This window comes from Danio rerio, chromosome 21, assembly GCF_052040795.2.
Source record: "Danio rerio strain M-AB ecotype USA chromosome 21, GRCz13ab, whole genome shotgun sequence".
NCBI classification, from domain to species: Eukaryota; Metazoa; Chordata; class Actinopteri; order Cypriniformes; family Danionidae; genus Danio; species Danio rerio.
This window is the reverse complement of record NC_141041.1, coordinates 22,529,488-22,542,561: the sequence shown is the minus strand read 5'-3', so window position 1 is coordinate 22,542,561 and position 13,074 is coordinate 22,529,488. Positions and strand designations below refer to the sequence as shown.

The 13,074-nt window shown below is 34.1% G+C and overlaps 1 protein-coding gene across 3 annotated transcripts; it reads left to right on the top strand.

The window, feature by feature from the left end:
• The first annotated feature begins 4,331 nt into the window (after positions 1-4,331).
• ftsj1 (FtsJ RNA 2'-O-methyltransferase 1) lies at positions 4,332-11,972 on the top strand. 3 transcript variants are annotated; one of them, NM_001007384.2, is given in 11 exon segments: positions 4,332-4,451; positions 4,680-4,820; positions 4,946-5,015; positions 5,394-5,493; positions 5,952-6,030; positions 6,133-6,185; positions 6,507-6,560; positions 8,091-8,193; positions 8,279-8,362; positions 9,252-9,355; positions 11,407-11,972. In NM_001007384.2, coding segments are annotated over 10 exon segments (972 nt in total). In that variant the 5' UTR covers positions 4,332-4,451; positions 4,680-4,699; the 3' UTR covers positions 11,611-11,972.
• Positions 11,973-13,074: the final 1,102 nt, after the last annotated feature.

Genomic DNA, 13,074 nt, shown 5'->3' with positions numbered 1-13,074 from the left:
TGTTAGAGTCTTTTAAAGAGTTCACGTAAATTTTAAAGTCCTTTCTGAAAATAAAAAAGTAAGGGTGTTTCTTTGAAAATGTACATTTATGGATGTAAAATTTTGTTTAAAAAAGCAATAAATCAATAATAAATTTACAATAAGAAGGATCTACACTCAGAGAGTAACCAAAGAATACTGTTTTTGGGGAAATACGGAAGTTTGGAAATAAGAATTTTTTAATGAAATTGGAAACGTCAACCCAAAACACTTTACAGTACACTGAAAAAATGCTTTTCTTGCTTAGATTTTTTGTCTTGTTTTTAGTCTATATATCTAAAAAATTTTATATCAAGAAGCATTTTCTAGACAAGCAAAACATATTGTCTTGTTTTGAGAAATAAAATGCCAATATTAAGTGAGTTTTTCCTTATAACAAGCAAAATAATCTGCCAATGGGGTAAGCAAATTAATCTTGTTTTTTCTTTTGACATAAGATTATTTTGCTTACCCCATTGGCAGATTATTTTGCTTGTTTTAAGGAAAAACTCACCTAATTTTGGCATATTATTTCTGAAAACAAGACTATATGTTTTTCTTGTCTAGAAAATGCTTCTTGATTTAGGAATTTTAAGATATTTGGACTAGAAACAAGACAAAAAATCTAAGTAAGAAATACTGATGATATACAGTATGACATGTCATTATCAGCAATGAGGGGACGGCGGCAGCGCACTCCGTTGGTTTGCAGTTAACTTAAACGGATCTATATACTGAATGTAAGTCCCTGGCATGTTTGTTTAGTTTATTGCGGTACCACGTACTCTCGATCTTCTTTTACTTCTCCAGCTTGACCTTTTTATGGCATGTATCTCTCTTGCGTTATGTGCCTCTCATAAATTGTCTCGCGAAGCGATACCACAAAAATGGCGCTGGTGTGACGTCACACACAACAAACGCACGTGACTGACAAAGACCGATATGGGAAGTATAAGTATATGGGAATAACACTAGCTCGGCATATACCAATTATATTCATCTGTCTCCATATTCTACTGCATCCCAGAATATTACACGGCACCAAAAATGTAAAAAATATATATATTGAATATATTTAATATATTTTTGTGTGCGGCAGATGGCAACTCGCCGTGACGCAGATTCCCGAGTCTCTGTACTCCAATCAGGTGAGCCCTCTTCAGCGCTCGCCATGACAACGAGACAGCAATGACGTGCCTTGTAAAAAATTTGCATCTGCATTCCTATAAAGCTCGTGTGCTCTCTATCAGCGTTGTCAGTTCGCTCGGTGTTGCTGTTTGTACAATACCGACGGTACGAGTGGAGCCACGCCAATCTCACGAAGTCCGCTTCGTGAAGCTTCACTCGGGCCTGTCTGTGCTGTAGTTCCTTGTGGTTTACGTACATAAACGTAACATCGCAAGGAATATTACGTGTTTGTTGCTCGAAATGTGCCGCCGAGCAACATCCAGTGAATACTGGCACGGCCTGGCGCCCGGTCTTCTCGTGCACTCCCTGGGGCGAGGTGGCCTTTGAGCCCTAGGCAGGGAACAAACAACCCCCGAGGACCCTCAGGGAAACGGTAGTGGGACCTCGCTGCGAGGGTTATGGTGGGTGGGAGTAGCGAGGCCCACTCATCGTCTATTTTAAACTATAGTTTCAAACTTTAGTTTACTATAGTTTGAAATAGACACCATGGTAACTGTTATGATTTAACTTTATGCAAAGAGCTTAGAATGACCAAGAGCACCAGCCCCGGATTCCGCCATTTTGAAGTGAAAGCGATCGGCCGTCCATTGGATCTCATTGCTGTCGCGATGGAAAGCAGCTGCTTTGTTTTTATTTAATTTATTCAAAAAGCGCGTTGTTGTTTCCCAAATTGTAGAGTGTCGCCTCTTGGTGATTCTATGCTCTTTGCTCTTTGTCTGACTGTTGTAATGTTTTGCTTTGTTTTTCAGCTAAGCTGTTGAGCAAAGAAGGACTATTGAAGACAACAGTTGAAGACAACCGCGGGTTATATTCACGAGCGCGCGCGTTATAATGTTTCCGGGTTGTTTTCTGAAAGTTTGTCTTGTTTGCATGTCAAACTAAATAAACTATACTTTTTCTAAACACATGTCACGTGTTTTATTTGTCCTCTACAGCAATGCACTGTCATGCAAGTCTGCATTTGTATGCAACATGGTTTGACAATACAGTAGTCTAACAAATAAATGGTTGTTATAAATGTACCTTCATTAGTCAACATTTGGTGTAGGTAATAAAAAGTTAATCAAACATATCCTAAGACATAAGGGTTATGTTATGGTTGTTTCATAACTATATTTATTATTATTCTGTATGTTTAAAACCAGGAAATTATACTATATATTTAACATGTCATGAACTTACTGTTATTTTAAAATTTGCTTAATAAAATGTCCTAAGACATGAATGGGTGTTGTTGTGGTTTTATGTCAACCTACAGTAGGATTTAGGTTGACTACAGTAGGGATAGGCTACACACATCATAGGGAGTTTTTTTAATGACCCAAATCAAGTAAAACGTCTTACTCAAGTACTTTTAGCATGCAAAAGTCAAATTTAAGTATATAAAATACAGTTTCCAACAACAAAATTTTGTCTTTTGAAAAAGACCAGTGTGGTGATGAGGAAAAAAAGTAATGTCAAGTTATATACATTTATAAAAGAAGTTAAACAAGTTGTCATAATATTAAGTCATTAGATTGTGACCGCTAGATGGCGCTCAATTAAAAGGAGCATTAATTTCAAAGGATCGCTACCCTGTACTAAAATGGCGGCTCTATTGACGCATTCCTTCCAATAGACAACATCAGGGTAAGCGACATCCAATTTATATATATATATATATATATATATATATATATATATATATATATATATATATATATATATATATATATATATATATATATATATATATATATTTTTTTTTTTTTTTTTTTTAAAGAATGCAAATATACAACCACAATCAGGAGATCGATATAAGAGACATACAAAGGAGAAAATACAAATTACATTAGCTGCAGAAAAAGAAAAAAAGAGATTAACAATACAAAGGAAGGGGTGCATAAATTTTAATTGTATAAAAGTGTATGAAATTAAATTAAGAGCATTGGGAAAGCGTTCTACCTCAAATCAGAGTCCGTAGACAGCAGTTCTTCATATAGGACCAGGAATCTGACACATGTTTTGTTTTTACATATACGGAAAGATTTGAGTAGTAAGTCAACTTCAATCAGAAAATGTCGAAAAGTAGGGACTGAAGCCATGCATTTTTGCTTATGTATAAAAATTTTTCCAAACAAGATAAAAAAAAGTTGAAAATAAATTCTCTAGATTTATGTGAAGATTCTGAGTAATAACAAATAATTTCTTTTAAACTAAAAGATTGTGCAAAGGTAGGAGGGGTGTTTAAATAACGATAGAGGTCAAACCAAAATTTCTGAACAAATTCACATGTACAAAATAAATGCATTAAAGTTTCATCATCCTTACCACAAATGTACAACTACTTGGAATATCAACATATTTGGAAACAAATGAGGTAGCCGGATATATTTTATGCAATATTTTAAAGTGAATTTCTTTAGTTTTATTAGGAAGGAAGTATTTATGAGGCAACATCCAAGCTTTTCTCCAATCTATATTATTAATTAATGCAGTACATCCAATGTATATGTCTATGGGAGCTAACTAGTATACGTCATCATGCTCAACTCTTATTACTCTTTTACGCTCTTTGAGAGTCTTGGCGGGATTTCAGAATGATATTTAGGCAACTATGAAGTAGCAGTACCGTCTGTGTACCATATTTACACAATGCAGCATTTAGCTCGCTCGTAAACATCGCTGTCTGAGCAGAAGTTTCATCATTAGCCCTGACTGTCAGATGCTCTTCATCTCAGGAGCTGTATTTTTAGATGCTTGATAACAGATATAAGGTGAGTTATGGCTGGAGTGGACGCTGCCAGACGGGCCTTTTATTCATTTTGGCATGACAGGAGCGAACAAGGATACTAAAGAGTGACAGAGTCCACAAAACTGCTTTTTGGTTGCATTTCATTTGATGAATAATATCTTTTAGAGCTTCAAGTCTTGCCTCAGGTTTTTCCCTCAGGTGTTTCTTGTCAGATTTGTCGTCTTAGAATTTTTTTGTAAGGGAATAGCTTTTCTGGTTTTAATGTTTTGGACAATATGTATGTAACCCTCAGTTTCTCTGTAAGATACTTTTAAAAGCTTTTATTAAAAAAAAAGGCAGTGCAATGCAGTTGTCGAACTGATAAAATAGATCCTATGATGTGTAAACACACATTATGTGTAAAACTCCCTCATCTCCAGTGGATGTCAGTGTTCTCTCCTGTTATGTGACTGCATGGTAAGCAGAAGAAGAAGAACTGTCACGTTGCGGCGAAAACAAGCAGCAGTCCAACGTATGTTGTTTTTTTAATCTAATTACAATATCATATACTGTCATTATGTGCTTTATGGTTATGTAAATAATACGTTAATATAGCGTTAATACTCAATCAGAATAAGCAGAATAAGGTCAATTGTATATCAGCGTTTTAAACGTGTCATGTAACAACATACAGTATGTAAAGTAAACACGATTATCATTTTATCAGGGTTAGAAGTCAGATGTCATTGTTTGTCTACAGAATAAGTGAGTGAAGGTGAAATGGGGCGCTCATCCAAAGACAAACGAGATATTTACTACAGACTTGCGAAGGAGGAAGGATGGAGGGCGAGAAGTGCCTTCAAACTCCTGCAGCTGGATGAGGAGTTCAAGCTGTTTAAAGGCAAGCTCTTCATTCATTCTGCACCATCTGCATGGTATAGTGGATGAATCACAGGTTCGAAAGCTTGTGAAGTGCCTACATGGATGGCATCAAAGCAGGCTTTAATGTTAAAATGACTGTTGCAGGTGTTAGTCGTGCTGTGGATCTGTGTGCAGCACCTGGCAGCTGGAGTCAAGTCCTCAGCCGCAAACTACGGTCAGTTAAAGGGACAGTTCACTTAAAAAGAAAATTACTCACTATTTAGACACCTTCAAGTGGTTCTAAACCATTATTAGTTTCTTTATTCTGTTGAACACAAAAGACATTTAGAAGAAAACCAGTAACTATTGACATTATTGAAAAGCAATGGAATTCAATGGATACAGGTTCCCAGCTTTCTTCAAAATATTTTCATTTCTGTCCAACAGTTGAAGGAAATCTGACTGGTTTGAAACAAGTGAATGGTGTGTAAATGGTCACTGAATTTTCAGTTTTGGCTCAACCATCCTGAATTCTGTATTTTGAAGTGTATTGAATTCTGAGTTGAGGACTTAACGTAATATGGCACACAATGTCTCTTCTGTCCTGTTTCAGTGGAAAAGACAAGAGTGAAGAGGTCAAGATTGTGGCAGTTGATCTGCAAGCCATGGCACCTTTACCGGGCGTCACACAAATTCAAGGAGACATCACCAAGGTGCAGTAAACAGGTCAAACATTTGAAGCAAACATGAATATTACATTTATTTACATTTCCTTTTGTAGAAACTTGGTAAAGCATTTTAACATAAAATGCAAAATAATAGCGCCATTCTATACATTTTTTTATTTGTCAAATGTTTTAGTAATTCAAAAATAATCAGTCTAAGGCACTCAAAAAGTTAAAAAGCCTTTATTCATGTGGCTGTTAATTTGTTTCTATATAATAGCCGTGTTAGCCATTTTTTTAAATAGTAGCCATGTTAAGTCTTTTTTTACCTACTGTGGGTGCTTTGGACTGATGATTGTTTTTTGCATATTTATATGAATCTCTTATCCAAAGAACACAGATGCCTTAATTACCCTTAAAGCACTTTTTCTTAAATTCTGGCTCTAGTAATTCATTTTGAGTCAAGAAAATTGATATTCTACCTTAAGTATTTGATTGTGCCTTAGATTTCTACAGCAGAGGAAATTATTCGACATTTTGAAGGAGAGTCTGCAGACTTGGTTGTGTGTGACGGTGCTCCTGATGGTGAGGAATAAACTTTTTGTTGTTATATTTAACATAAATGTTTCAGACTATTTCAGAAGATCCTGACTTTTCAATTGAATTGAATGTTCTTTGTATTTATAGTGACAGGGCTTCATGATGTAGATGAGTATATTCAGGCACAGCTCCTGTTGGCAGTATGTATTTCTATAAATTGCATTTCTTTTAATATTATTAACATTATCAATATTTTGGTAATACTTCAGATTGAAATCCTGTTATTTCATGCATTTCCTCATAATTATTAGGGTTGATTAATACATTTGTATTTATAATCTTTTCTTAAAATACAACTTTTTGGTATTTATTCCTTCCATGTCTAGTCCGTTAAATTATAAAACCTGAATGAAATGTTTCATTTTATTGAAGTGTTAGAAATGCTGCGATTAACTTTAGTTAGGAACAATAAATGCTTTTTTCCCCTGGACCTTATGTTAGATTTTATGTTTTAATAACAGGCTCTCAATATCACCACACATGTTCTCAAACCAGGCGGCAACTTTGTTGCAAAAGTAAGTAGTCTCATTATCTTCAGACTCTTACTTTAAGTTGTCAGTAATAATGACATGTTAGAAATGTCCCACATTTATGTAATGTAAGCTGTGTTTTATCATCTGAAAAATGCTGCTACTTACATTCTATAATAAAATACAACTAATGTCAAGCAAGCAAAATTTACAAAGCAGAATGTATTTGGTGTCATACACTCTCAGAAATAAAGGTACGCGAGCTGTCACTGTGGTGGTACCTTTTCAAAAGGTAAACATTTGTACTTGAAGGGTTTTGTACCTCAGAAGTATATATTAGTACCTTCAAATTTAAAGAGGAACATTTTAGTACTTTTAGGTACAAATATGTACCCTTGAGGTATTAATATGGACCTTTAGATACAAATCTGTACCTTTCGAAAAGGTACCACCCCAGTGACAGATCACGTACCTTTAGTTCTGAGAGTGTAGAGATGTATTTGTATAGCACTTTTAGTTTTGATTAAAAAAAATCCTTTATGCTTGATGTTCACAGTAAATCCCCCTCCTAAACGATTAATGCAGAAATAATAACTGTTTAACATACTTCTGCAATGGTATATTCTTATCAGGCAATTATTTTATGAATAAATACAGGGTTCCCACACTTCTTGAAAGTACTAAATTTCAGACATTCGCGGCGTTCAACAATTGAATTAAAATTGTAATTATTTTTTGTATTATTTCAGAATTGTCATGCTGCTTTCAAAAGCAGAATGAAAAATAATCTATAAATTCTTCATTTAAAAAATTTAATTTTAAATTAAAATCTTGTACCAGAACTATGATAAATAATGCATATCTTATACATATTTCAGAAACTGCATTTGAATATTAACAACTTTTATTAAAGTTCTATGAACTTGACAGCTCATAATGGTTGTAATGTTTTAAAAAATGACATTCAAAATCATCACTGACATTTTTAACGTAAATATTAAGTATAAGTAAATGTTAAGCACAGTAAGGATGGTGCTACATTTGCTTGGGTGTGAATTACAATTGTGCTTGATTTGAATTTAAATTACTTTAAAAAGTCATTGAATTGTCTGTTTATGTATGAGTGGGAACACTGATGATGGATAATAAAAATGAATCCTTTAAAATTGAAGAACTTTTATTAAAAACAAGACTTTAAAATGTTATAGGTTTTAATCTTATTTTATGTATTATTTATTGCTGTTCATGTCATTTTATTGTTATAAGCCTGCTTCTTGTAAAAAAGTGTTCTTTATCAAATCTTTGTAAATTTTGTTGTTTGTTGTCTTGAAATAACCAGGGAAGCTAATATGGCAGTAAACTCAAAACTCTCTCTTATAGAAAATCCTTTAGTTTTGTTTTTTAAATCAGTTTTCTGCTTATTGTTAAGTTAGTTTTTAAGGATTTGTTTGTTGAGTGAGTGACCTAAAGTACATATTTATATAGATTTAGTTTTATTGAGGGATCCTGGTAACCTTTTATTTTCCATAAAACATAATCTTTAGCAGAGCTTATGAATGTCTTGCTTCTGAATAGATTTTCAGGGGAAAAGATGTGACCCTGCTGTACTCGCAGCTAAAGATCTTCTTCAGCTTTGTGACCTGTGCCAAACCACCCAGCAGCCGCAACTCTAGCATTGGTAAGTCACATTTCAGAAAAAGATGGAAGATGAGATTATGTTAAAAATATTAAATAACTATTGTTTTTTTTTGTTTGTTTTTTAGAGGCATTTGTGGTGTGTCAGAATTACTCTCCACCTGAGGGTTACGTTCCCAACATGTCCAACCCTTTACTGGATCACTCCTATGGTAACTTTCTTTTAAACTGACCTTTCAAAGTAAGGCTTGCACAATTCATTGTTGAAAAAGATTGCAATCATGATTTAAACAACCACACAGTCTATTTTTCTAAATTAAAAACATATTATTAATAGAATGTGTATATTTAAATGATATTAGAGAGTGTTTTTATTCAGGAGATGTTTTAAAAGGTGTCTTCTGGCAGAATTTTTGAATATTTATCATTAATTAAAAGATTGTATAAGACTGTTCAGTGTTGTTTGTATGTCTTTTGTACAATGAATGTTTATTAAGAAAGCAATATGATTGCATGTTATGAATTGTATATTTAGTATAGGTTTTGCCATGAATATATATGGCATTAAACATACATAAATAAAATCATTTCTAAATGATAGTCATTTGACAATGTTGAAATATAAACTTTATACAAAGACAAACACCGCAGATATTCTGATCTGCATTGTACTGCAGTTGACACTTTTTACTTTAAATAATTTCAGCCTTTAGTTCGCCACAAAAAAGTGTTATTTATGTGTAACAAACATTTAAATTGATACAGAAATATTGTGATACGAGTTTACAATTTTTGTATTAAATCACCTTCGACATTAAATTACACGCATTAATTGTGTTTTTAAGCTATTTGTTAAAAACTCCAGCTGTGTCACAAATCAAATCGAGTCATTCAGCTGATATAAATAACGATTGAAATATACAAATTATTTGCGATTGCCATTTTTTTGTGATTAATAATTGAAACAAAAAAAAGATTCTTAATTTATTGAAAATTGTGCAGCTCTATTTTAAAGTGTTGTGACATCTATGCTTTACATGTCTTTTTAAGTTCAATGTGTTTGTCAGCGTGCTTCTCCTCAATGCAATTTTTCCCCTCCAGATGTCGACTTTAACCAGTTAGAGGGACCAAACCGAATAATAGTCCCTTTCCTTGCTTGTGGAGATCTCAGTGGGTTTGATTCAGACAGAACGTATCCTCTTCAGGTGAACATCAGCTTCTCTTAAACCACACTTTGTTTTTTTTCTTCTTCTTTTCTCTTAACACAAAATATACATTGAAGAATGTTGAAAACCTGAAGCCAATGTTTCCATAATATACATATTTTTTCCTAATACCAGGGTCCCCACAGGTCGTAAAATATCTGTAATATCATGGCATTTTAACATAACTATTCTAGACATTGAAAGTCAGGGAGCTTCATGTATTAAATGTAATGTATTTTTCAAATCATAGAAAATCAGGCATGTTTTGTAATTTATTTAAATGTATTTTTTATTATAGCATTTTTTTATCACGTTTTGCCCATTGTTGTGTTCATTATTTTTTCACAGCAATTTTGTTCCTTTCCCTTGTCAACCAGCAATCAAATGCAGTCACAATGCTATATCCATTAAAATACTGTTTGTGGCAGATTTTTTTGAGCTCAAGCAATACCTTCTGGATTTTGTTGGAAAGATGTCAGGTTATTGTGGATTAAATTGACTGATTTTGTAATGCCGTGTTTCAAAAATTGCAGCTTTTTCCGCTCGCGAAAAATTGCAGCTCAAATCCGCTCGCGAAAAGTACACACTCAGGCCCTGTTTACACTTTCTTTGTTTTTAAATGGCACTTTAGAACGACAACGATTTGACATCCACAGTGGCGTGTGGCATTTCTGAGCAGCCCTCCTTCCTCTCTACCTCTGACACACACACACACAGACACAGACGCACACACACAGCCATGGGCTCGAGACAGCGGGTTCAGGCAGTCAGAGGATCAGTAGACTGCTTCAATCTTTCACTCACTTGTACTTAGTCATTTTAGCGAACACCTCAGATACTGTTGGCTGGTTCCTGTTGGTTGTGCGTCTTTTTTTACCGACGCCATTATAACGACACGGATCACTGCCTATTCACGAGTCCCGCAGAAAAAGTGATTGACAGGTGGTAATTATGTGTGTATCTTGCCTTTATTCATTTACTGTATGATTTGTTCATGGCTAAAACAAAGACCATGCAGGTCAGGTAGTTTAAACGGTAGGCTACAAATAATTAATTGGTCATTAATTAATTAATTATTCATAATCGAAAATCGAATCGAATCGTGCCTTTAGAATAGAAAATGTAATCGAATCGAGGATTTGGAAGATCGTGACACCCTTAGTATGTATGTATGTATGTATGCATGTATGCATGTATGAATGAATATATAAATGAAATCTTTGGTCATTTAAAAAATTGGGTAAAACATTACAATAAGCTTGTATTAATTAAAGTTAGTTAAGCATTTACTTTCATAAACAAAAAATGAACAATGCATTTAATATAGCTTTTGTTGATGTTAGTTATGATTGAGTTGTTCATTGTTAGTTCATGTTAACTAACTGGATTAATTTTAACAAGCATGAATATGGATTTTAAAAAGGCATTAGTAAATAATGAACTATGATTAATAATAAATGCTGTATTCATGTTACATACTGTATTCATAAATACATTAACTAGTGAAAACGTATTGTATAGTGTGACCAAAAATTGCCAGCTCCTCTAAATTCTGGGCTATTTGCTTGATTTTCTGTCAAAGAATCAAAGAATTGCTAAATTCTGGAGGGACAATTCTGCTTAACACAGCATCTGTTTGTTTTTCTGTAGATTGTAGGCAAGTTGGAGCTAAACCCTGCTGTGCACCTGGAATAAGATTGGTGACCCCTGCTATAGGACAATGGTCTCAAACTCAATTCCTAGAGGGCCGCAGCTTTGCATATTTTACCTCCAACCAGCTCCAACTCACACCTGCTTAATAGTCTCTAGTAGCCTTAATTAGTTGGGTCAGCTGTGTTTGATTAGAGTTGGAGCAAAACTGTGTAGAGCTGTGGCCCTCCAGGAGTCTTGCTGACCCATGTTATAGAAATGGCTACCAGTTTCCAATATTCTTCAAAATATCTCATTTTGTGTTGAACAAGTGAATGCTGAGTAAATGATGACCGAATATACAGTTTTGAGTTTATTTATATCTCTATATCTTTGACATGTATGGTTTGTTTCATTTTCAGCTTGATTCTAGCAAAGAGTATCAGTATTTACCACCAACCCAACCTCCAATTCGGCCTCCCTACCAGCAAGCCTGTCAATTGCGCAAGAGTAACCTGCTTGCCAAAGAGGACTCGCCGTCCGGTGCGCTGGATGAAGCCTTGACCGCTTTAGATCTCAACACAAAACCAGACACAAGCACGACTACACCAGGAGCCTCAGAATAATGGAATTGTACAGCTTCAAGTTTTACTTGACACTGTCAAGAATGTGTTTGTCACGGGAACATCTTTGTACTTTATTTACACCTACATTTTGATAGTATTTACAAACCCACAGAATTTTTTACTCCTAGAAGATATATATTTAGAGGTAAATAAGGTACAAAGGTTTCTATGATTCTGTCTCTGTGTAAAGCTTTTATTTAATTTTTCATGCATTTCTGGATTGTAATTAATGTAATTTTTAGGCATTTTATTCTTTCTGACTGTATTACATTTACCATTCACAGGATTGTTTCAGTAAGTCGCCGAAACGACCTGATGACTTTTAACCTCAGCTTTACATGGTAATAAAACACTCAAATCTACCATCTGCAGTTTGTTGTTTGTTTTCAAAGATGCAATACTTAAGATGAAAAATATGGAGCTATATGTAGAATTCAAATTCATTATTATATGAATAGTTTTTATTATTTTTTAGGATAGTCTCATTATTATTGACACCTGTGGTAATTAAGTGAACCACCAGTGAAAAGGTTTACTCTTGATTTTACTCTTGCTTGTTTCTAATAGGAGTTAATAAACAACACAAATATATGGCTATGTGTCCACAAGCTCTGCAATTCAATGACATCATGTTAATGGATGGAGTTATGACAATAATTTAGTTCTATGATTATAAAGTATCTTCAAGACTTGACTATATGAATCTGGCTATGGTTTTGGCATGACCAACACAATCTCACGGCAATTCATAGCTTCATGTATTAGTGGCTAATTCATTTGAATTCGTACAATTTAGTACAATTTGCTTTTCCCCCAATAATGGTGGGGTTTAGGGGCGGGGTTGGGTGCCACACCTTTTTACAATTGTACATTTTGGGATGACTGAACAGGCCTGTAGCCAGCCTGGTGAAAGGGGTGGTTCTTATTTATTTTTATTTTTTTAAATGTGCCTTTTTTCAGTTATTTGTCTTATTTTTTACTTTATTACAAGGTTTAAATACTGCATGTTAGTGACATTAAGCACTATTTTTGTGCTTAAATTAGCACTAAAGCTTGTCAGATGGTCATTGTAACAACAACGTTTTGATTTAATGTTACCAAAGGCCTTTTCTAAAGATTTAGAATAAAGAAATATGAAAACAATACTTATTTTTAAAATACAAAAAATAAGAATCTGTTAAGGTTTTACATTTATTAGGCAAATAACAAACTGGCCAGCACATTCAACTTTCCTCACTTTGGCATCTTAAATTCACAGTGTCACTTTAGTACTGGCTACAGGCCTGCTGAACTCATACAAACTAGTCACTAAGTAAAATTTATTTATAAACTAATTTTGAGAGGATCACGTGTTTGTGGTTTACCACAGCTGGTCTCGCATTAGCTAATTATGATCCTCCAATCAACTGATTCTACGTCCCTATAAATAACCACAGTCTTCATTCCACAACTATCTTCTTCTGG

Bases quoted from the DNA above. Each gene is read 5' to 3' on its own strand.
- ftsj1 (XM_087299603.1), top strand. From the start codon at position 4,700: ATGGGGCGCTCATCCAAAGACAAACGAGATATTTACTACAGACTTGCG. The intron at 5,494-5,951 runs GTGCAGTAAACA...ATTGTGCCTTAG, and splicing joins TTCAAGGAGACATCACCAAG to ATTTCTACAGCAGAGGAAAT. The intron at 8,194-8,278 runs GTAAGTCACATT...TTTGTTTTTTAG, and splicing joins CAGCCGCAACTCTAGCATTG to AGGCATTTGTGGTGTGTCAG.